Source organism: Chiloscyllium plagiosum, chromosome 9 (assembly GCF_004010195.1).
Source record: "Chiloscyllium plagiosum isolate BGI_BamShark_2017 chromosome 9, ASM401019v2, whole genome shotgun sequence".
Lineage (NCBI taxonomy): Eukaryota > Metazoa > Chordata > Chondrichthyes > Orectolobiformes > Hemiscylliidae > Chiloscyllium > Chiloscyllium plagiosum.
This window is the reverse complement of record NC_057718.1, coordinates 89,519,854-89,539,136: the sequence shown is the minus strand read 5'-3', so window position 1 is coordinate 89,539,136 and position 19,283 is coordinate 89,519,854. Positions and strand designations below refer to the sequence as shown.

The window sequence follows — 19,283 nt, the reverse complement described above, 5'->3', positions numbered from 1 at the left end:
GGAGGGAGTGGGATTTAATCAGTTTGGAGAGGGAGGGTATTTAATCAGTTTGTAGTGAGAGGTATGTAATCAGTTTGGAGAGGGAGGGTATTTAATCAGTTTGGAGTGAGAGGTATGTAATCAGTTTGGAGGGGGTGGGTGATGATTCTAATGCCTTCCCCTCCCTGATTACATCAGGCTCATGACGGCCTCCTTGTCACATGATCATGGCACAAAAGGAGATCTTTTGGCCCATCATGCCTGTACTTTCCCATCACCCAATTTGAAGCCCTTTTATGGTGGATTAATGCTGTTGATATTCAGGCAGGTGATGCAGTTGCTGCTCAGAAAGCACAAAAGCAGACCTAGAGGTTTTCCTGTGGGATCCCGGGTTCGAGGTCCCCTCGTACGAAGGCACTCAGTTCCTGATCGAGGTACCCAACAATAGGATGGTCCCCACTGAGCGCCAACACCTTACCCTGGCATTCAACCCTCTTGTAACGTACCCTCATCCAATCCTTACTCACTGTGACCTGGGCATCTTGTCATCCTGGGCCTCTGGTGGCCGCTTTGCTGGTTGCTGCCAACTTCTGATTGGCTGGGGCTTCGTACCTGGGGTCCTCAATCCAAACGGTGGCCATTCTAAATGCCTGACAGTAATACTTCGGGCCCTTCCCCAAGGCTCTCAGTGGCTCTCAAGTGTGTGTCATCCCTGCCACCTTTATTCCTTCATTCATGGGATAAGGGCGTCGCTGGATAGGCCAGCATTTATTGTAAACCCTAGAGAACAGTTTAGATTCAGCCATTTTGCTGTATGTCTGGAATCAGACATAGGTTAGACCAGGTATGGATAGCAGATTTCCTTCCCTAAAGACCATTAGTGAACCAGGTGGGTTTTTCCCCAACAATTGGTCATCCTTAGACATGTGATTCCAGATTTTAAAAAATTGAATTCAAATTCCACCACCTTGGTGGGATTCGGACTTGGGTCATTCCTGAAGAAGGGCCTGTGCCCGAAACGTCGAATCTCCTGTTCCCTGGATGCTGCCTGACCTGCTGTGCTGTTCCAGCAATAAAGTTTCAACTTTGATCTCCAGCATCTGCAGACCTCACTTTCTCTTCGGACCTGGGTCCTCAGTACGTGACCTGAATGTTCAGGTCTAACGATAATACTATGAGGCCATCACCCTTTCCCAACAGGGAGCAGATATTGTGGAACTCCATTAACCTCCAATAAATACTGTCCACTGACAGTATACTGTGAGAAACAGGTATCCAGGCAACTTGTTACTTGGGTTTAGGGTGAGAGGGGAAAGATATAAAAGAGGCAACTTTTTCATGCAGAGTGTGGTGCGTGTGTGGAATGAGCTGCCAGAGGAAGTGGTGGAGGCTGGTACAATTACAACATTTAAAAGGCGCCTGGATGGGTATATGAATAGGAAGGGTTTAAGGGATATGGACCAAGTGCTGGCAAATGGGACTAGATTAGATTGGGATATCTGGTCGGCATGGACGGGTTGGACTGAAGGACCAGTTTCCATGTTGTACATCTTTGTGACTCTATATTACCAGTTGTGGAGAAGGTCACTGGACCTGAAACATTAACTCTGCTTTCTCTGAACAGATGCTGTCAGACCTGCTGAGTTTTTCCCAGCAATTTCTGTTTTTTTTTGTGCCTTGATTTCCAGCATCTGCAGCTCTTTGGGTGTTTTTTTTTAAGAAGATAGAGTCACTTGTTTGACTCACGGCAAGCACAGCACTGCAGCAGAGTTTCTGTAGAGAGTGATGAGGCATAACAGAAGATATCATGGTCATCCAGTCGAGACCCAAGGAACTTCCAGTCACGGTGATTCTCTGTGACCATGAACACAGGTCTCTCTCTCTCTCTCCCAGTGTAAGGTTATTCAGGACATGTAAGGCTCACCATATCTGGTATCTCAGCCCAGTAACCCGGCCAACTGTGGGAACCTGGATAGTGTCACCTTTGTTTTTTTTTGGCACATTTGGGAATTTCAACTTTGGCCGGAAACATGATCGTCAAATTTACAGCAATGTGTGTGAATGAAAATTAAACAGGCTTCGATGGTATCTGGAGCTGTTTGTTCTGCATTTTTTTCTAGTTTGCCCACCAAATGTGACCATCCTTTCTATTCTCTTCCCTGGTTTCAAATTTCTATCACTCCAGTGAGCCTGGTCACTTCAGGAATCATACAGGAGCTTCCATTAAGCCTGTGCTGGCTCTTTGAAAGAGTTATTCAATCGAGGTGGCAACGTTAGGTCAATAATGCATGGCCTTCTTCCGAAACTAGAAGAGAGATTGTGTAGTCCCTAATTACAGTGGCTCAGTGGTTAGCACTGCTGCCTCTCAGTACCAGGGACCCAAGTTCGATTCCAGCCTCGGGCGACTGTATGTGTGGGTTCTCCCCTTGCACATTCTCCCCGTGTCTGTGTGGGTTTCCTCCAGGTGCTTCTGTTTCCTCCCATAGTCCAAAGATGTGCAGGTTAGAGTGGATTGGCCATGCTAAATTGCCCCATTGTGTGCAAGGATAGGGTAGTGAGTATGGCACTGGGTGCGATGCTCTTTGGAAGATCGGTGTCAATCTGATGGGCTGAACGGCCTGCTTCCACACTATCGGGATTCTGTGATGTCAGCCCAGAATGCTGGGTTTGTTGAAACAGGTTCCCTCCTGGCCTGACCCCAGCACTGAGCAGCCTGATAATTCTGGCTTCTTGCCTTTGATTACACATAGTGGAGAGGCGATGATGTCGTGGTAGTGTCTCTGGGTGAGTAGTCCAGAAGCTGATAATGTGTTGCTGGAAAAGGCCAGCAGGTCAGGCAGCATCCAAGGAGTAGGAGAATCGACGTTTCGGGCATGAGCCCTTCTTCAGGAATGAGGAAAGTGTGTCCAGCAGGCTAAGATAAAAGGAAGGGAGGAGGGACTTGGGGGCTTTTCCAGCAACACATTATCAGCTCTGATCTACAGCATCTGCAGTCCTCACTTTCTCCTCGAAGTGTAGTCCAGAAGGCCAGTCTAATGCTGTGGGACATGGATTCGAGTCCCACCGTAGCAAACGATGAAATACAAACTCGATAAAATTCCAGAATTAAGAAAATATCTCATATGGCCAGATAGTCATAAAAACCCAATTGGTTCAGTGAGGGAGGGAAGTCTGTTGTCCTCTGTAATAGCCCATTAAAGGGGCAATCCATTCCTGTGAATAAAATGAAACAGGCTTACAGAGCCACCATACCTTCACTGTGGAAATGGCAATGTATTTGCTAAATCAATGGATAGCCTCAAATCTCTCACTGAGTGCAAAACACTGAATGTGTTGGATCCCATCTTGTCCCTGCATCTTTAGATTCAAGTTCACAAATATTGAATTTTGATTCTGTATGTGTCCAGTGAGCCTAAAGTAGGGGAAGCCTTCGTTCTGAAATAACAGTGAGACACATCCGCAGAACGTCGAAGATGGAATGGGAAAGCTTTGGTCAGGATAATGGCTTGAAGCCAGGTCGAACAAACTGGTTTTAAAAGGACAGATAAGGCTGCTTTTACCCAGTCCTGGAGTGGCGAGCTGGGAAGGCTGACGGATAGTCTCGGAGAACAGCAGGAAGTCATTGCTCCGGGATGTATTCCCAGCAGCTGGGACTTTCCTAGGTGTTGACCAGCAGGAAGTTTGGAGGGCTGGCTGTCCACTGAAGTGATTGAGGTTCTAAATTTGGGGCAGTCTTCTTCCCCGCTGGCAACATCTTCTGCAACGTTCAGAGACTGACAACCTAGTGGAGACAGTGACCGAGTAGGAGCCCAAGGGGGTTTCGGAGCCAGAGAGGATCTATGCCTGTCAAAGGGATGGACATCCCTTAGCTGCAGTGGGTCAGCTGGAGTGACGCCCTCTTCATGCTGAGAGTCCAGTCCCTGTCAAATTGTTTGTTTTTTGGATTGTGGCGTGCCACCATTTTGGAAATGTGCCCCCCCCCATCCCAAAGGTCGCCAGCCTCCCTCAGCAGTGCCCGGGGTGGGGGCTCCAGAACCAGCGGTCCTCAGGTAGGGCCACCAATGGCGAGGTTGGGTGGGTGGGGTAGTGCAGCAGACAGGCCGGGAGGCCTCTGCCAGGGAAATTCCTGGTGGAGGTTTCCTGTAGCTGCTGCTCAGGTCTCCTTGTTGGCTTCCCTGAACCCTGAAAGAGAGGCCTTAGCCCATAGAGGGAGCAGGACTGAGTCCCAGGGAGCAGGACTGAGTCCCGGAAAGCAGGAGCAGCAAAGTGGGGGAGAGGCCCACAGGCCTCTCGAGGATAGGGTAGGGGGTATGGGTCTGGGTGAGGCCTTGAGTTGGGCTTGGGGAGGGAGTCAGAGGGACAGGGATGGTGATAAACCCCAGAGCTGCGGTGCCTGTCCAGGACTGAGATGTTTCCGTGACAGATGGCAGCCGATTCACATGAAGCTGCATCACCACAGCACATTTCCATCTACCTCAGGATCATCCCCACCCATCAAAGGAGCCGTCCGTCCTGTGAGATGCTGTCACTTTGACGCCTATGTTTTCCTCTTTGCCCACACAGGGATGCTTTCGACAGCCTGTGCCAGAAGGCGCAGACTCTGAACGAGCTGGGCTACGGAGACGGAGGGGCCACTCGGCCTGCCTCCCAGTTGCTAGCCCGGCACCAGCAGCTGGCCAAGACGGTGAAGGAGAAGCTGAGAGCTGGCCAGCTGGGGCTACAGGAGCACCAGGTCTTCGAGGAAACACTGCAGAGCACCTGGGCCTGGCTCAGAGAGGTCCAGAGCAGAATCACAGCCATCGACAGCACTGTGGGCAGCAAGGCCGCACTGGAAAAACAGCTGCTTCAGATCCAGGTGAGATCCAGATAGGATTGGCAAGATCCAGGTGAGGTCCAGATAGGATTGGCAAGATCCAGGTGTGTCAGTCACATCCAGGTGAGGTCCAGATAGGATTGGCAAGATCCAGGTGAGATCCAGATAGGATTGGCCAGATCTAGGTGAGATCCAGATAGGATTGGCCAGATCCAGGTGTGGGATAGATAGGATTGGTAAGATCCAGGTGAGATCCAGATAAGATTGACCAGATCCAGGTGAGATCCAGATAGGATTGGCCAGATAGATCCAGGTATTATGGACCAGACCAGACCCCCTCAAAATATTTTAAGAAGGAAGCCAAGACCCTAACTTTATTTTAAAGGTAAATGTGAAGTGTCTGTTCCAGATGCAATGCGACCGGTCAAACTACTTGACATTAATCAAAACACAATTTATTTAAATACTGTAGTTAAAATGCAACAAAAGAAAGAGGACATTAGAATAACTTAACTCTATTGGAAAACTTAACCAAATAATAGATATAATATCTATTGGTAATTAGCTGTTCCAATATGGTAATATCCCATAAACACACTCCTGGGGAAAAAAGAAAAATTCAAACTCAGATTCTCACATGCAGTTCTCCCAACCAGAAGGGAAAAATGTTAAGAGAAAATTCAGAGAGAGTAGTATTTACTGAAGCTGCCAACTGTGTTGAGACCCCGAAGCTTCTGATGCTATTGAAAAAACCAAAATCCAGAAATCCTTGTCTGTGAGAACTGGCCACACCCATTCAGGCTGTTTAACAAAATCCCAAAACCTCCCAAGGTGTTTCCACTACCCCAGACTGCTCAGCACCTCTGCTTTACAACCTCTCTAATCTAGATATAAGTGTAGATATTGATATAGATAACCAGATCCACATGTTGTGTAGATATGGGTAACCAGATCCTGGTATGTTATGGATATGAGCTGAAAATGTGTTGCTGGAAAAGCGCAGCAGGTCAGACAGCATCCAAGGAGCAGGAGAATCGACGTTTCGGGCATGAGCCCTTATGCCCGAAACGTTGATTCTCCTGTTCCTTGGATGCTGCCTGACCTGCTGCACTTTTCCAGCAACACATTTCCAGCTCTGATCTCCAGCATCTGCAATCCTCACTTTCCCATGTTATGGATATGGGTAACCAGATGCCCATGTGGTGTAGATACAGGTAACCAGATCCTGGTGTGGTAGAGCTATGGCTAACCAGATCGTAGTGTGGTTATGGACATGGCTAACTAGATCCTGGTGTGGTAGAGATACAGGTAACCAGGTCCTGGTGTGATATGGACATGGGTAACCTTATCCTGCTGTGGTATGGACATGGGTAACCATATCTTGCTGTGGTATGGACATGGGTAACCAGATCCTGGTGAGGTATGGACATGGGTAACCAGATCCTGGTGTGGTATGGATGTGGGTAACCAGATCCAGATTTACCCCTGCACCTCTTCAAACGGGAGCTTTCTTGGGCAGAGCTGCTCAAGGAACTGAAAATACTGACGCTCCCCCACTCTGTCTTTTTCGGTTTGTTTTCTTACCCGGTGCTGCCTGATCTGTGTGCATGTGAGTCAACTCACATCTCTTGACTCAGCCTCAAAATGAGGGCATTGCTGGCAAACCAATTCATTTGTTGTGCAAGCCTTATTTCCCTTCAGAAAATAATGTTTCAGTTAATGCCCACTGCACAGGGCAGTTAAGAGTCAAGCACATTGGTGTCTGACTGGAGTCACAAATACCATTTACATCACCCACCAAACCCATGACGTGTACCATCCAGGATGACAACAATAACAGATACATGGGAGTACCACCACCAGCAAGTTCCCCTCCAAGCAACACACCATCCCTGACTTAGACATATATCGCTGTTCCTTCATTGCTGCTGGGTCAAAATCCTGGAGTACCTTTCCAATCAGTACTGTGAATGTACCAATGTAAGATAGACTGCAGTGATAGAATGTTTGAAACATCAAAAATCAGAGCAGGAGTAGGCTGTTCAGTCCTTTGAGCCTGCCCTGCCAACCCGAATTATCGTGGCTGATCCTCTATCTCATCGCCATATTTCCACTTTCTCTTCATATCCCATGATGCCTTTAGTATCTAAAAATTGATCAAATTCTTCCTTGAGTGACTCGGCCTTCACAACCTTCTGTGTAATGAACACCATATATTATTCAAAGGAGCAGCTCATCAGCACCACCACGATGGCTCAGTGGTCAGCACTGCTACCTCACAGCACCAGGGACCCGGGTTCGATCCCGCCCTCAGACAACTGTCTGGAGTTTGCATATTCCGATCCCGCCCTCAGACAACTGTCTGGAGTTTGCATATTCTCCCCATGTCTGCATGGATTTCCTCCGGGTGCTCCAGTGTCCTCCTACACTCCAAAGATGTGCAGATCAGGTGGATTGGCCATGCTAAATTGCCATTGGTGTCCAGGGATGTGTAGGTTAGGTGGGTTGGCCATGATAAATTGCCCATAGTGCTTAGGGATGTGTAGGCTAGGTGAATTGGCCATGCTAAATTGCCCATAGTGCACAGGGGTGTGTGGGTTAGGTGGATTGATCATGCTAAGTTGCCCATGATGCCCAGGAAGTGTAGGTTAGGGTGGATTGGCCATGGGAAATGCAGGGTTGCAGGGGATAGGGTAGGGGAGTGGGTCTGGGTGAGTTGCTCTTTGGAGGGTTGGTGTGAATTTGATGGGCTGAATGGCCTGCACCCACACAGTAGGTAATTCTATGATTCTCATAGGCAGTCTAGTATGTGTGGCCGAGCTGGGATTTTTCACACTGGAGGGTTGGAGGCTGAGGGGTGACCTTATAGAGGTCTATAAAATCATCAGGGACATGGATAGGGTGAATAACCAAGGTCTTTTCCCCAGAATAGGGGAGTCCAAAACTAGAGGGCATAGGTTGAAGGTGAGAGGGGAAAGATTTAAAAGGGACGTGAAGAACAACATTTATACACAGAGGGTGGTGTGTGTGTGGAATGAGCTGCCAGAGGAAGTGGTGGGGGCTGGTACAATTACAATGTTTAAAAAAATAGGTACATGAATAGGGAAGGTTTAGAGAGATATGGGCCAAACGTAGGCAAATGGGACTAGTTTATGATTTGGAGGTGCTGGTGTTGGACAGGGGTGTACAAAGTTAACAATCACACAACACCAGGTTAAAGTCCAACAGGTTTAATTGGAAGCACTAGCTTTCAGAGTGCTCCTTCATCAGGTGGTTGTGGAGTATTGTAGTGGACTAGTTTAGTTAGGATACCTGGTCAGTATGGACAAGTTGGATTGAAATCCATCCCTTTTTGACCCTTCTTCAGCGTTCTGAGGTAAAGTCATACTGAAACATCAACTCACACACCAAAACCTGCTGTGTGTATTTCTGACTTTACTGTGGAACAGAATGGTACAGTCTTCCCCCCCTCACAGCGAATGGGGAGATTTAACAACGCAGGCTCTCCTGGTGCAGCCAGTGTTTAAAAAAAAAGGACACTATACTTGTTTTGAACTTGTTGTGTTATCCTGTCTAGGAGATCCTGCTGATGAAGGGTGAAGGCGAGGTGAAGCTGAACATGACGCTTGGTAAAGGGGAACAGTCTCTGAAGAGCAGTAACCAGGAGGCAAGGGATGCTATTCAGAACCAGCTTCAGGCTCTTAAAGAGGCTTGGGCCAAGGTCGTCAGTAGCTCCGTGAACTGTCACAGGTACAGCCTGACTCCGAACTAACTGTGGGCACGCTCATTGAAGTCGCAAACCAGCTTTATGTCGCAAAAGTAACAGTTAATTTTACTGATTATCTGCTGAATTTTCTGGTGCAGTTTGTTGCCTATTTTCTGTAAAATAAAGTTAAAAACCACACGACACCAGGTTATAGTCCAACAGGTTTATTTGGAAGCACTAGCTTTCGGAGCGCTGCTCCTTCATCAGGCCAACCACCTCCGAAAGCTAGTGCTTCCAAATAAACCTGTTGGACTATAACCTGGTGTCGTGTGGTTTTTAACTTTGTCCACCCCAGTCCAACACCAGCTCCTCCAAACTCTGTAAAACATTCAGATAATATGAGCAGAATTTTAATCTTCAGATGTTTGGTCGGAGATAGGTTTAAAGTCCAAACAAAAAAAAACTGTTTCTCGACCTAAACCCATCTCCAACCCAACTTTCAGTCAGTGCCCCTTCAAGCAGAGGGTGGTACATGTATGGAATGAACTGCCAGAGGATGTGGTGGAGGTTGGTACAATTGCAACATTTAAGAGGCATTTAGATGGGTACATGAATGGGAAGGGTTTGGAGGGAAATGGGCCGGGTGCTGGCAGGTGGGACTAGATTGGGTTGGGATATCTGCTCGGCATGGACGGGTTGGACCGAAGGGTCTGTTTCCATAGCTGTACATCTCAATGACTTCAAATGATGAGATCGGTCACAGCTGACCTTGGTGAGTTTTGAACTCACAATTTCCACCTTTCGGATCCCTGATCAGGATCTCTAGCCCGCCCTCTGTATTTCAGGATTGCCAGCGTCTAACGTTGTGAGGTAATATGAGGGGAGGCTGATAATGCCGAGTTAAAGAGCTCAACGCGTGACCAGGCAGAGGTCAGCACAGCTGAGTAGATGGTTTGCCAACAGAGGATTTAATCCCTGTGTCGGCTGAAGTCCACCAATCAAGGCCCTGAATTCTAAAGCTTACCTTTCGCCCAGGCGTGGTGACCCTCTCTCCAATGAGAGAACAGACTCTGGGATGATGGTGACTTACACCTCTGTCTTGTATAGTGAATATAATCTCACCTTCACGATCTCCATTCCCCACCATTGATGGGGGTCCTTGTTATCTCACCCTTTGAACGGACAGGACTTAGTCCATTCAAAACCCATCCATCTAGCTGGAGTTAAATCAGGTTTCTTTCTGTAAAAGGACAATGGTCCTGTCTGAGGTCTGGGAAACACCGATAACACTGGAAAGGCCTGCCACAGACACATTTCCAATGCAAAGGAGGATCTGCTGTCCGTAGAAAATCAGGCCTGCTCAACTGTGTAACCAATCCCTGTTGTGCATGTTAGGAATGCATTACGAATAGCATCTATCCTTGTGCTATTCTTCCATCAGTAGTGTCCCATTGGTAACCGTGTGTTGCTCCTTTGCCTTCCAGCCAGCTGGAATGTGTGGTGGTGCAGTGGAACGGGTTCCAGGAAAGTAAGAAGCAGCTCCAGCAGTGGATGGAGGCGACGGAGCAGGGAGTGAGCCAGGGCCTGGAGCTGCAGAACGACCTGAAGGACAAGCTCTTGCAGCTGGAGCGACACCAGAGTCTGCTGGCCGACATCGAGAAGCACTCGGCCGTTCTCTCCCGGTTGATTGAGAAAGCCAAGGAGCTGCTGGAGAGAACTGGAGACACGTCTTTCACGGAGGATGCACAGCTGGAGATGAGGACCCAGTTTGCCGATATTGTTGTGGTTGCCAAGGTAACTGCCCCTTTCTGCTCCTGTCTGATTCTCCAGCATTGTAAGGGAAGTAGCATCGACTACAATTGTGTTTTTATTTGGTGTATTTATTGTCATGCTCTCCAACGTCATCTTAAAACACAGGAAAATAAACCAAAAAAAATATAAAGGCAGAAAATTAAGAATTTAAACAAGTGTCCAACTTTACAGTTCCTCTTGTTAAGTGCTCTGTCATGGCTTGTATGAGTCCCCATCGCCACTACTGCTGGAATGGAAGTCGCCATCTTTGGCGCCATCTTGCCTCCATTGACACCCTCACTGCTCTATGGGTAACCCAATGTGAGGGTTGCAGAATTAACTGCTCTCTGGTTCAAGAGCCTTCCTTTGCGCAATATAGTTTGCATTTTCAGCTCCATGAGAGGGTAAGGTTGAAGGACATGTTCACTCTGTGCCCATCGGACATTATCTGGGGAAACCACTCCCCTGGCCGTCTTAACACCCGAGTGGGGGGGCTCACTGCCCCATGAGCCATCCAGACTCCATCACAGGTCTACACTGAGGTGGCCCCTTTCACTGAATTACAGTGCTAAGCTAGCATACTAACTGCTTGGGACTCACCAGGACATTTCAATCCCTCTACACCTCAAGAGTCCACAGTTGTTTTCCATTTTAATAATGCTCTGCTCTTCTTATTCTTAAAGTGAAAATCTTTGCATTTCTCCCCATTGTATTCCATCTACCAGATCCTTATTATCTACTATTAACACCCCTCCCCCACCACCTCATTCTCACTCTGTAGAGAACCAGCCCTCACATTACTTCTGCTTTCCTTCTCAAATACCTACGGGCCAAGTGTTGGCAAATGGGACTAGATTGGGTTGGGATATCTGGTCAGCATGGACAGGTTGGACCAAAGGCTCTGTTTCCATGCTGTACATCTCTATGACTCTACGTCAGTCACTGTGTCTCTATTGATTATCCCCTTCATCTCACCCAGCTTTCGTGTCCAGACAGTTGCCAGTTTTCAAGTTTAAGATACTAGTCTTTGACTCACTCTTCTCTCTTTCACACGGGATGTAAACTTTAATCATGCTGGCATTGTTGCTGCATTATGGTGCCTTTACTCTGAGGTCATTCGTCGTTCCTGCCACATGACACAATATCAAGCCTATTATAGCCTCATCTCTGGCCAGTTGCAGAATATCCCGCTCTAAGATATTATTTTGAAATAATTTTGTGAACTCCTCTCTTGGGTACCAATGCCAAACTGATTTTTCCAGTTCCTGTGTAGAGTAAAGTGATCCATGTTCACTGCTAATCATTTTATCAATGTATGTGTGTGTGTGACAGTAACCAACTCTGTCACTGCTGTGCAGGGCATGTGATCTGTCTGAGTTTCAAGGTGTAGAAACTGTGCTGACTCTGGCAGAGGCGCAAGGGTGAAGGGTGAAAGGGGACCTGAGAGTCACAGCTCAGTAGGAGTCCCCAGTTCCAGCAGAGTCACAGTTATACCGCATGGAAACAGGCCCTTAAACCCAACTGGCCCGTTCCTAAATTGAACTAGTCCCATTTTCCTCTGTTTGGCCCATATTCCTCTAACCCTTTCCTATCTCTGTAATATCTCCTTTATTTCTGAATACAAGGTATTCTGCTACTTAACATCCTGCAGGCATTTTCTAAGTAAGGTAACTTCAGTAGTCTCTGCACAAACAGAGAACGTGGGCAGAGAGTGGTAGGAATTTTAAATAAACCTAATGAATCATTAGAGTATTTCAAACTGGCTTATGCTTAAGGATACATCTGTTCAATGTGCTTGGTTTCCCTCATTTCAAACAATGACACACTTGACTACTTGATAAAGATTTTTGCTGAGAAATTTAACATTTTTTTTTAAGATTAGATTACTTACAGTGTGGAAACAGGCCCTTCGGCCCAACAAGTCCACACCGAACCTCTGAAGAGCAACCCACCCAGACCCATTCCCCTACACCTACATCTACGGGCAATTTAGCATGGCCAATTCACCTGATCTGTACATTTTTGGACTGTGGGAGGAAACTGGAACACACGGGGGAAACCCACGCAGACACAGGGAGAACGTGCAAACTCCACACAGACAGTTGCCTTTTGCTAGAATTGAACCCAGGTCTCTGGCACTGTGAGGCAGCAGTGCTAACCACTATGCCACTCCTGTAGCCTAGATAAACATTAATAAGTATACAACAATATGCTGATTGCACCTCATATTAATAAATCAAAGAATGCAGGAATAGTCCTAGATACTCTTAAAATATGTAACTACTCAATAACAATTGAATTTATCTGCAAGTCGAGCATAGAACATAGAATAGCACAGCACTGGAACAGGCCCTTTGGCCCATGAAGTTGTGCTGAGCATGACACCAAATTACACTAATCCCTTCTGCCTGCCCTTGGTCCATATCCCTCCATTCCTTGCATATTGATGTGTTTATCTAAAAATCCCTTAAAAGCTTCTAATGTATCTGCCTCCACCATCACTCCTGGTAGCGCACTGCAGAGTCCTACCATTTTCAGTCCAAAGATGTACAGGTCAGGTGAATTGGCTGCGCTAAATTGCCCGTAGTGTTAGGTGCATTAGTCAGAGGGAGATGGGTCTGGGTGGGTTGCTCTTTAGAGGGTCCATGTGGACTTGTTGGGCTGATGGGCCTGTTTCCACACTGTAGGGAATCTAATCTCTAATCAAAAAACGCACCCCTCACATCTCCTTTGAACTTTCTGCCTCTCACCTTAAATGCACGCCCCCTTGTTTTAGCCATTTGGGCAAAAGATCCTGACTCTCGGCCCTATCTATGCAGATAACATTTCAGTCTCTCAAGTGAACTTCCTGAAGCCAAGGGGACTCACCTGAATCAAACAATTGCTAGGGAAGCTCAGCAGGTCTGGAGGGGAAGGGGAAAGTGAGGACTGCTGATGCTGGAGATCAGAGTCGAAGAGTGTGGTGCTGGAAAAGCACAGCCGGTCAGGCAGCATCCGAGGAGCAGGGGAATCAATGTTTTGGGCATAAGGTCTTCATCCGGAATGATGAGCTGGCCCAAGGGTGCTGAGAGATAAATGGGAAGGGGGTGGGGCTGGGGGGAAGGTAGATAAAGGTCGGAGAGGAGGGGAGAGTGGATATTTGGGAAGGAAGATGGACAGGTAGGACAGCTCAAGAGGGCAGTGCCGAGTTGGAATGTTGGATCTGGGATAAGGTGGGGGAAGGGGAAATGAGGAAACTGGGAGGTGGGATGTTGTTAGGGGATGTGAAACAGTGTGTAAAGCACATGTGTTGTGGGTCACAACATTTCCAGTGTTCAACATGGTGGCATTTACAGCTTGATTTGCTCTTGTTTGCAGGGGAAGGTGAAGAAGCTGGAGGATCAGGTGCAAGACCATCAGCAGTATAACATCGCCGTGCAAGAACTAACAAACTGGCTGACCTCGGCTAAGGAGGAACTTCACCGCTGGTCAGACTTATCGGGAGACTCGACAGCCCTGCAGAGAAAGCTGAAGAAAGTCACGGTGGGAATCATTACCCGGCCTCTGATCCGCAGAAACTAGACAATGGGAATCTGATAAGCAGCAGGATAGATCGATCAGTACAGTGTCAGCAGAGGTCCCCTCTTCCTTCTGAATTCATTGGTCACGGGTTCAAGCCCCTCTTCAGAAACCTGGGCACCTTGGCTGGGCAGTGCAGCACTGAAAGACAGCGCAGTGGTGCCATCTATCAGATGAGACATTAAACCAAGGACCCACAGGGAGCTCTCCCCAGTTTCCTAACATCATTTATCCCTCAAACCTTCAAACAGATGATCTGGTCACGTTTGGAATTGGTCAGAGTATGAGTACAGGAGTTGGGAGGTCATGTTGTGGCTGTACAGGACATTGGTTAGGCCACTTTTGGAATATTGTGTGAAATTCTGGTCTTCCTCCTATAGGAAGGATGTTGTGAAACTTGAAAGGGTTCAGAAAGGATTTACAAGGATGTTGCCCGGGTAGGAGAGCTTGAGCTACAGGGAGACGCTGAATAGGCTGGGGCTGTTTTCCCTGGAGCATCGAAGGCTGAGGGGTGACCTCATAGAGGTTTATAAAATCATGAAGGGTATGGATAGGGTAAATAGACAAAGCCTTTTCCCCGAGGTGGGGGAGTCCAGAACTAGAGGGGCATAGGTTTAGGGTGAGAGGGGAAAGATATAAAAGAGACGGAAGGGGCAACTTTTTCACACAGAGGGTGGTGTGTGTATGGAATGAGCTGCCAGAGGAAGTGGTGGAGACTGGTACAATTACAGCATTTAAAAGGCATCTGGATGGATATATGAATAGGAAGGGTTTAGAGGGACATCGGCCAGGTGCTGGCAGGTGGGACTAGATTGGATTGGGATGTCTGGTCGGCATGGAGAGGTTGGACTGAAGGGTCTGTTTCCGTGCTGTACATCTCTATGACTCTAAGACTCTATGGTCGTTTTTTTTTAGTCTTGCTGTGCCCATATTGCCTGCTATTTTTCCAAGATTACAACAGTGACTACCCTTCAAAACTCACTGCATTTGCAGTGGCCCTGTTCTAAGAATCATAGAATCGCTATAGTATGGAAGCAGGCCATTTGGCCCATCGGGTCCCACACCACCCATTCAAAGGCACTGAGCACTACCCCCTACCTATAACCCTGCATTTCCTCATGGCCAATCCACCTAATCCACACATCTTTGGACTGTGGGAGGAAACCGGAGCACCACACAGACATGGGAGAGCATGCAAACTCCACATGCAAACAGTCGCCCAAGTGTGGAATTGAACCTAGTCCCTACTGTTAGGAGGCAGCAGTGCTAACCACTGAGCCACCGTGCCACAGTAAGAGGCTCTCACGGTGCAGTTAATGTAATAGCTGTTGCATGGGATTCCCAGGACCTGGGAAACGCGGCGGTGTAGTAGATGAGAGAGTTTCTCAATCCAAGTGGTGACTGTCTCTTCACAGCACGGCCCAGCGCCCATCCCCTGTGGAATGCTGTGCCACTCCATTTACTAATTTGTCTGGCTATGCTTTGCCTTGACTTTCTTTTCTGTCATTTTGTTGTCAGATTTTGATTCATTCTGCTTCTTGTCCTATGACCCCTGCTGTGGTCTTAGTCATGAGTCTACGGTTGAGGACTTTGTGGAAAGTTGTTAGAAAGTCCAACTATATTACATCGAGCACATGACCCTCATCTCCTCTTTCCCTTGTGTTGTTCCAGTGTTCAAAAGATTCATATCTCCCCTGAGCACATTTCATTCTGCTTCTATTTCTGACATTACTCCCCATTGTCACTTTGAGTAAGGATAATAATTACCATTTTTATCACAAGTATCAAGCCAGTCTATATCTCCTTGTTCTAGTTCCCTTTTAAAACATAGGAATAACACTACCTGCTCTCCCAGTTTTCGGGAATAATTTCTATTTCTAGTGACATCTTGCAAAGGTGTAACTGCACCTCGGCTGTCTTTTTGCTAAATTGCCTTATGATGTGCAGATCTGTTTGATGCAGACCAAGGGTTTTACTCTCTCTAGCTCCATCCTTAGCAACTTTATTGATTGATTTTCCTAATGTTGTTCCTCCATGTTCGCCTCTCTGTTGATTGTTGGAGCTTTGTAATGGTTCAATATTAGTGGAGACTAGAGAAATTGGGATTGAACTTCTCAGAGCTGCGGAAGGTGATGGCCTCATGGTATAATCGCTGGGCTGGTAATCCAGTGAGCCACGTAATGTTCTGGGGACTCGGGTTCAAATCCTTCCATGGCAGATGGGGAAATTTGAATTCAATAAAAATCTGGAATTAAGAGTCTCATGATGACTATAAATCCCTTGTCAATTGTTGGAAAAACCCACCTGGTTCATTGATGCCCTTTAGGGAAGGAAAATGCCATCCTTACCTGGTCTGGCCTACATATGACTCCAGACCCGCTGTATTATGGCTGGCTCTCAGCTGCCCTCTGGGCAACCAGTGATGGGTGTAGTATTCAGTGCAGTATTATCATCATCATTGTCCCTTAGGGGTTTTATGCCTTGCATCATTTTTGTCATAGAATCCCTAAGTCCACACCGACTCTCCGAAGAGTAACCCACCCAGACCCACTCCCCTACCCTATTACTCTACACTTAGCCCTGACCAATGCACCTAACCTGCACATCCCTGAATACTATGGGCAATTTAACACGGCCAAATCACCTGACCTGTACATCTTTGGAACTGGAGCACCCGGAGGAAACCCACACAGACACGGGGAGAATGTACAAACTCCACACAGATAGTCACCCGAGGCTGGAATCCAACCTGGGTCCCAGCCGCTGTGAGGCAGCAGTGCTAACCACTGAGCCATCCCGTTTTCTTTAATTCATTCATGACATGGGGCAACACTGACTAGTCAGCATTTATTGCCCATCCCTAATTGTCCAGTGGGCGATTGAGAGCCAGCCACATTGCAGTGGGTCTGGAGTCACATGTAGGCCTGACCAGGTAAGGATGGCAGCTTCCTTCCCTAAAGGGAGTTAGTGAACCAGGTGGGTTTTTTTTAACAATTGACAATGGGTTTGTAATGGTTCAATATTAGTGGAGACTAGAGAAATTGAGATTGTCCTTCTCAGAGCTGCGGAAGGTGATGGCCTCATGGTATAATCGCTGGGCTGGTAATCCAGTGAGCCACGTAACGTTCTGGGGACTCGGGTTCAAATCCAAGACTCTTAATTCCAGACTTTTATTGAATTCAAATTCCCCATCTGACATGGAAGGATTCAAACCTGAATCCCCAAAGCCATTACCTGGATTAACAATCCAGCAATTCTCCCATTAGGCCATCACCTCCCCAATATTTTCCCCAGCTCTAAAGAGGATAATCCCAGTTTCTCTAGCCTCCACATATAACTGAAATCCTTCGTTCCTTACACCTCCACCCCACTCTCTCCAAACCCCTGATATCCTTTAAAAAGTGCAGTGCCCAGAACAGACCCAGAACGATTAAGGACTTGCATTTATGTAGCACCTTTCTTAACCACTGGACATTCTCAAAGCACTTTACAACCAATGGAGTATACTTTGTCAATATCATAAAGTAGGATGTGTGGCAGTCAATTTGTGCACAGCAAGCTCCCACAGTCAGCAATGCGATAGCAATTGACCCGGTAATCTGCTGTTTGAGAACTTAATATTGACAAGGACACCCGTGCTCTACTCCCAAAATAGGGCCACAGGATCCTTTACGTCTACCCATGCTGGCAGACTGGTTCAAATTCTCATTGAGATATAGCACTGTTGACAGGGCAGCACCACCTCAGCACTGCACTCCAGTGTCAGCGTTATTACTAGTGTGCCATCCCCAGTGTGGGCACTTGGTCCTGAAACTGCGTTACTCCAGGGCAAGAGTGTTACAACAGGCGCCATATCATTGTACTTTGCAAATGCTTACTTTTGAGGTGTTGAAACTGTCCTTAATTATCTCCCGAAAGCTTGCCCTGCAGGGTTAGTAAGATCGCTGTGTGGTGAATGTCCTGAAGATCAACTGTACAGTTTATCCTGCTCACGATCTGAAATTTTACTTTACCTTTGACTGTATGTTGTGTATTTTTAACAGACTCCCTCACGTGCCTCTGTGTTAGTTTTGTCTGTTGCTCTGGGGGGAGGCAGGAGGGGGGTTTTTACTTCGTTCCAGGAGTTACGTAAATGCAGTCAGTTGTTGCGAAGAAATGTCGAGGGTGATTGGGTCTGTGGAAAGCCTCCTCCCTTACCTTGCCCGTGGGCAGTGTGAGGGTTAACATCCTCTGCAGGATGTTACGCAGCGCTTGCTCAACTGTGAACTTTCAGGAGGGCTTACACAAACAGTTATGACAGGACTGGTGACAGTGAATGCTTTCCATTTCTCAGGAGCTGATCGTTTCCAGACGGAATGGCAGGGAGCGTCTGAACAGAGTGGAGGCTCTGGCCGCAGAGGTGGGCGAGCAGACGGCAGCGAGCGGGCGGGAGGCACTGGCCAGGGAGTTGGATGCCCTGCGGACGGACTGGCAGCAGTGGGAGGAGAGCACCCTGCAGGCGCAGAGCGGCCTGGAGACCATGCTCAGTCAGACCACTAGCTCCGAGCAGGAGTTCCAGGCACAGGTCGCTCAGCTGGACAAGGACCTTACGGAGTTCAAGGCCAGTCTCACGGCCTGCTCACACAGCCTGTCCCAGCTGCAGGACAAAACAACAGACGAAGAGCTTGTAGAATGCTGGCAGAAAGCAAAGGTTTGTGTGGGGCCCTGTGGGCTCTCTGCAGGGGACCAGGGAATCTCTGAGCAAAGCAATTTAACATCAGCTTGCTCCGGGCTCTGATATTGTTAACAGGGCATTTACACAACTCTTTCCTAACTGGTAATTGTACACCGTTCACAGCAGTACCTAACAGCTTAAACAGTTTAGGCTCAGTGACAGTAATTCCAACCTTGAAAGCTGAAACTTTGGCTGTTTTCTGGAAAGCAGATTTGACTGGTGAGTCATTAAATCAATGACTAAACCAGTGACTCACATCTGAAGGAAAATGTTCCGTTAGACTCAAGCAGACGCTATCCCACAATTTATTTTGTAGCAGAATATATTGCTTTCAGGTGTAAATGGTTTGACAACTTTAAGTGTTACTTCTAGCACCGCTAACTAGGTCAAAGATAGTACGTGTCCCTTGCGACACACATTATTCCTGCTGCTCATACTTGCTCTTCGACACACTATCCACCACTCTGCACACAAATTCCTGCCATAAATGCTGCCTACCCTATGCACTCTAACCTTCTCACAAACACTGTCTGTCTCCCACACACTGAGCCCCTCACATTTACAGGGAGTACAGAGGAGGTTCACTGGGTTGATTCCGGAGTCGAGGGGGATGGCTTATGAGGAGAGATTGAGTAGACTGGAACTATACACATTGGAATTTAGAAGTACTGGGGGGAATCTTATAGAAGCATTTAAAATTATGAAGGGAATGGATCAGACAG

The 19,283-nt window shown here is 47.5% G+C and overlaps 1 protein-coding gene across 1 annotated transcript in view; it reads left to right on the top strand.

Moving 5' to 3' along the window:
• syne1b (spectrin repeat containing, nuclear envelope 1b) overlaps positions 1 to 19,283 on the top strand; it is a 502,247-nt gene that overhangs the window by 179,625 nt on the left and 303,339 nt on the right. Inside the window, exons 49-53 of the mRNA XM_043696857.1 lie at positions 4,543 to 4,834; positions 8,370 to 8,542; positions 9,983 to 10,292; positions 13,647 to 13,811; positions 18,181 to 18,537. Of these exons, the coding sequence (XP_043552792.1) occupies positions 4,543 to 4,834; positions 8,370 to 8,542; positions 9,983 to 10,292; positions 13,647 to 13,811; positions 18,181 to 18,537 (1,297 nt within the window). The remainder of the gene's footprint in view (positions 1 to 4,542; positions 4,835 to 8,369; positions 8,543 to 9,982; positions 10,293 to 13,646; positions 13,812 to 18,180; positions 18,538 to 19,283) is intronic.